The 5,500-nt window shown below is 36.7% G+C and overlaps 1 protein-coding gene across 1 annotated transcript; it reads right to left on the bottom strand.

Moving 5' to 3' along the window:
- Positions 1–577: 577 nt before the first annotated feature.
- Positions 578–3,550, bottom strand: LOC132727904 (cytochrome P450 4F12-like). The gene is made up of 4 exons (XM_060713501.1): positions 3,435–3,550; positions 2,873–2,997; positions 1,992–2,051; positions 578–1,749 (listed from the first exon to the last, which is right to left on the bottom strand). Exons 1-4 carry the CDS (start codon positions 3,528–3,530, stop codon positions 1,575–1,577), a joined length of 456 nt encoding a protein of 151 aa, XP_060569484.1. The 5' UTR covers positions 3,531–3,550; the 3' UTR covers positions 578–1,574.
- Between the last annotated feature and the right edge of the window lie 1,950 nt (positions 3,551–5,500).

The raw sequence follows: 5,500 nt of genomic DNA, 5'->3' as shown, positions 1-5,500 counted from the left end.
TTAGGCCCCATCTAGAATATGGATCCTCAGCTTGGATAACTACGTCAAAGACAAACCAGAAAGTGCTCGACAGGGTCCAAAACCAAGCCTTACGTGTTAAAACAGGAGCAATGAAATCCACTCAAATCAAGGCTATGGAAAACCTTACCACCATTCCACCACTAAGTCATAGAAGAGATGCCAAAGCACTTGTACAAGCCAGCAAATATGAGTTCCTGCCAGACCACCCAATGAACCAAAAGTTACAAGGACTGACAAAGAATCGTCTGCGCAGAGATAGCTTTGTACACGAGGTCAAGAAACTGAATAGAACTTATGCTGAAAAACTTGGACCTTCTATTATACCACTTGATAAATCTGACCTGCCAACCCCATGGAGTAAAGAACTGTCCAACACACATATTAATACGACTGTGCCACTACTCCATCCAAGTACAAAAGATGATGTCACCAAAAAAGCACTCACACTCGCAATGATAGCTGATGAGTACCCCCAAGAGTCTTGGACTCATATCTATACAGATGGCTCAGCTACATCAGCTATAAAAGATGGGGGAGCTGGCATCTACATCCCGCAGATCGTCATATTAACGGATGCTCTGTCGGTACTACAGGGCCTAGAACACCATCAGCTGCCTGAACTATCAGAGGTGCTATCTCGCATGTCACAAACCAGACAAATAGCACTCCAGTGGATCCCCGCACATTGCGGCATCCCTGGAAATGAAAAGGCTGATGAACTGGCAAAGCTAGGAGCTGAAGGTGATCAGCCCATGAACAACATCAGCTACAAGGAGAAGACAACAACAATCAAAGCAGCAATGAGGTGCCAGTAACAAGGATGACTACCACTACCTGGACAGGAAGGAGCAAGTAATTATCTTTAGGCTCCGCACAGGTCATAACAGGCTGAACGCACATATGTACAAAATAAAACTAGCTGCCTCTCCCAAGTGCTCCTGTGGCCGTGACAACCAAACAGCTGAACATCTCCTACAACGATGTCCTCTCCTGGAACAACAGAGAAGAGCGGTGTGGCCAGTGGAGACCGGGATACAAACGAAACTACACGGCGCAAAGGAGGAACTGCAGAAGACTGCAGCCTTCATCGATGTGACCGGCCTGAGATTGTAGCGGTGAACCTGAAGAAGAAGAAGAAGAAGATATAGAGGGTATGGTTTCCAAGGCAACCAAAATGAAACGTTTTTGAGACAATCTTGTGAATTAAGACAACTCGTAATAATACAACGAGACAATATGAGTGTATCCCCAGTAAAAGGTGAAAATGAAGTATTGGTTTGATTGTGTTGATCATGAGAGAAAATGAGGGGTGCAACATCTCAACCCCCCCCCCAAGAACCAGCTCAGGCAGTAATCGGTTAATATCGATTTAAAGTATTAAAATCAATGATTACAAAGGATAAGGATTAAAGGTATTGAAATCAATGATCACAAAGGACACACAATGATTGTCAAAGCCAACTCGATAATGTGCTTTCTTGAAGACATTGAAGCCCCAGTTTAAATCAAAGCATAAAGTTTCATACACTACATCTCCACTGTCGCGCTTACATTTAGTTCTTTCTCTGCCAAATATATTTCAAAAAATGTTTAAAAATGTTAACCAGTTCTTTTCTTCTCGACTCAAAGATGTCTCCTGTAAACTTATGAGCCTGGTCGCAAAGTTTGTAAAATTCTCTTCCGGGTGAGGAAAGGTTAAACATCGTACGCGACAGCAATGACAGATTTCTACAAAACAAATTTCCATTTCATTATTTATGACAACAATCTGACAATAATCTGGCAACAATCTGACGGCATTCATACCAGTTAAAGCATGTTTTATTTGAACATGTATGCATTCCTTTCCTTCTTTTTCTTTGTTACTTCTTTAGTTTTTTTTAAACTGGTTAATTATTTTTTCAATGTAAATCTTTATTAATCTTTATCAATTGTAATATACAACAAATGTAATAGTAGCTTTTACTTACAGTGACCGTTCCCAGTTTATTTGTGATAGTCTTTTGACAATGTTTAAGTATTCGGAAACACTGGAAATAAGAAGGAAATAAAATAATATCACATGCATTAGAAAGCAACCTATAACGCCATTTACTACTTTTCTATATTGACTTATTTGATTCTCAAAAATTTCAATTTCTATTGCTCTTGAAATAAATAAATTTTTCTAAAATTTGCCTATTGTTACTAATTCATATTTATCTTTAACATTTCAAAACACTGTAATTCACTGTTTATTTAACGTCAAAGGAAACGTTAACGTCTTTTGACGTCATATGTTAAAATTAATGACGTTAAGAGTCGTTTTCTAATGCTGGCGTTCATGTTAATTTATTATAAAGTATTGCTAGTGTTCATTTTAAAATGCAGAACCAATCACACCAAAATAATTTATTTATTTGAATAACAAATGAAACTGTACACATTAGATATAATAAACTGGATCTAAGGTAAGTGCGTTCACTACCTCAAGATTAAAAAACAGACTGCCGTAATAGCAGTACTAAAAAGGATATAGCTTAGTCTGCGTATAGGCCGGCTCCTTTAGGAGTTTGGACGCTTGCGTATCCAAGTGCTTTTGCTCTGGATTGTAAGCGGTGCGTTTTGGTTAATGCTCAGGGAATTTCTTAGTTACATAAAGACATTTTTGTCACATTTTGTGTGGAAAAAGTGTAGGCATAAAGGAAGCTAAGCCACTGACAAATATTTTGCAAAATAAGTTCACTAAAGCTATAATATCATGTTTAAAAGCTTTGCGATATAAGTCTTAGTATTATTTTTTGTGTTTGGCATTATAATTATACGTGTCACTTTGATATATTTTCAATTAGTTTTTGGATAAACAACATACGTGGTACTCTGCAGGTCCTCCTCGTACGATAAAGAACAACGAAGCATGGTATCAAGAGAGGCCCGGCACACGTGCGGAAAAACGTCAACAGCTTCGCCTTTCTTCGCAGCACCTATGAACGTTTTCTGAGAAAACAATCGGAATTGATTCTTTATCATTCGTTCTGTACATTTTATAAAACAACAGAATATAAGCCCCTTTTTATGTAATGCATTTTCCCACTTTGAATTCGGAACAGTCCATTCAAAATTAAAGGGATTTCAATGTAGAAATACCAAAAGTGATGAACGTAAATGTGTTAGTGCCATGTGTTTCAGTTCCACACTTAGATCTGTAATATTTACACTTTGTAAAATTTACACTTTTAATGATAAATTTTACACTTGAAATTGTAAAATTTGCACTTTCAATGACTTCAAATTATTGTATCATTATCAAAAGTAAAGTGCTCACCTTTTAATAATTATGTTTAAATGACAGACGCTGTAAACGCACCTTGTTAACATTTTTTTAAAAGACGTCCCACTGATTTACCATATGCAAACATGTTAATTTATCTTACCATTAGAATATCTGCAACGTTGTTCATCACGTTAACGTAGCCGTTCAGAATGTTGGAATGAAACTCTGGCATCAGAAGCTTCGGTTGCGTTCCCATTTCTTGTCTCCACTGATAAGTAAACCCTCTCCTGAATATAACAAACATGTTACTACTGTAAGTATTGTAATAGAATGAAGTAGGATTGCTTAACTTATATTGTCTCATTCCAGATCTGTTATTATCATCATCATTATTATTATTATTAGTATTAGTATTAGTATTAGTAGTAGTAGTAGTAGTAGTAGTAGTAGTAGTAGTAGTAGTAGAAGTAGTAGTAGTAGCAGTAGCAGTAGCAGTAGCAGCAGTAGCAGCAGCAGCAGCAGCAGCAGCAGCAGCAGCAGCAGTAGTAGTAGTAGTAGTAGTATTAAAATCAATGCGTAAGCTAGCTCCATGGATATCTCCACATGGAAATAGCCAAAATCCTGAGCAACTTTCGAGCCAATAAGGGTGAGGGTAAGTTTTTCGAACTCAGAATCATTCACCACTCGGCCATAGAGAACCCCGATTTTTCAGCACATAATATGTTTCACCATCTTACTTACCATAACAGTTGAATATTCTTCGTACTCAAAGATTCTTTCAATTGAGGCTATATATTTATCCACTGTTTTCTGACAACCTATTTTACTTTTTTGTAGACAGAAATATTTGATTTCACCCAAATGATCATATATGTAAATAGTGGAATAGGCTTACCTAGCCAAGGCTCAAAGAACCTGTAACCGTCCATGGATCCTCGAGCCTTTAATGACACCTGTTTTGAAAGCTGTTTGGTCACTTCCTGAAATTTCTAACAGCTCATCTCTTGTCAAGAGTCATGTGAGTTTGATTTTGCAATGTGGAAATTAGCGAAGGTTAAATAAGGTTAAGCGCAACGCTCAAAAAACTCCGCTGCGCTATTTGAGCGCAAGCATATCCACGTACATATCGAATACATTATTAAAAAACAATCATTTAGTTTTGAAAAAACAACAACAACAACAACAAAAAAGAAAGAAATTTTAATACGTTGAATCCAAAACAATATTTTAATTTTCAACAATATTAGAGCCATATAATATTGAAATGACAAATTCAACGGATTTTAAATATGCTTAATGTATATTTGTATTTTAATTTCATTTTCTCACGCATATATACATGTATGATGTTATTATTATTATTATTATTACAGAGTCGCAAAAGCGGCACCGGTATGTGATTAACATCTACAATGGTGTGTGTGTGGGAGTGTGCTACTGACCTGTCTACGCGCAGTTAATGTAGCATCATGCGTGCAAAAAATGTTTATTTAGTAAAGATTTTGATAGACTTACTTGATCTTCACATACATTTCCAATCAACCAGTGACCCGGAACGGTGGTGACGGGCAACTTTCGTAGCAGACGACAAAATCTCAGATATTTGTAACAAATATATCCAATCTTAAACAATATCAATACGACTATGCCTATAACCAATGTAAATATCAAGTTCAACATATTTCATTTTTGATTCTGTTCATCTATAAGTAACATGTTAATTTAAAGACGAAATGGTATTTATAAATTAAAGATAATCTAACACACATTATTCTTAAGCAATGTTTAACCCTTTCCCCCATGAGCATATTGTGAAAAATGGCCGTTTTCACTGAAAAGCCTCCTGTTACAAGTTCAAACTGCTATGAAACTATGAAAAATGCTTCAATACTAATCAAACTTGGCACAAATGTTGACTGGACCATTGCCTTTGTAACGACATGCTCAGTCTTAAATTTCTTGTTACCATGGCAACGAGGGGACATATCAAAATTGCCAAAAATCACTTATTTGCCTCGATTTTTTCCATCAAAATTTATTTCAAAGTGCTGCAACTTCTCAAGGAATTGAGATAGAGTCAAAGGCTTTACAGCGTTGGTTACACGTTACATTATGATCGACCTGGGGTCATTTTTAGCCTCTCACAAGTCCAAAATTTTCTTGGCGATGAGGGGGACTCCGCCCCCTTCAAACCCCCCTAACAGAAGGGCGCACATCCCCCTTTTT

Source organism: Ruditapes philippinarum, unplaced genomic scaffold, assembly GCF_026571515.1.
Source record: "Ruditapes philippinarum isolate M1 unplaced genomic scaffold, ASM2657151v2 ctg7949_1_1_1_1, whole genome shotgun sequence".
Classification (NCBI taxonomy): Eukaryota; Metazoa; Mollusca; class Bivalvia; order Venerida; family Veneridae; genus Ruditapes; species Ruditapes philippinarum.
This window is presented reverse-complemented; position numbering and strand designations above follow the sequence as displayed.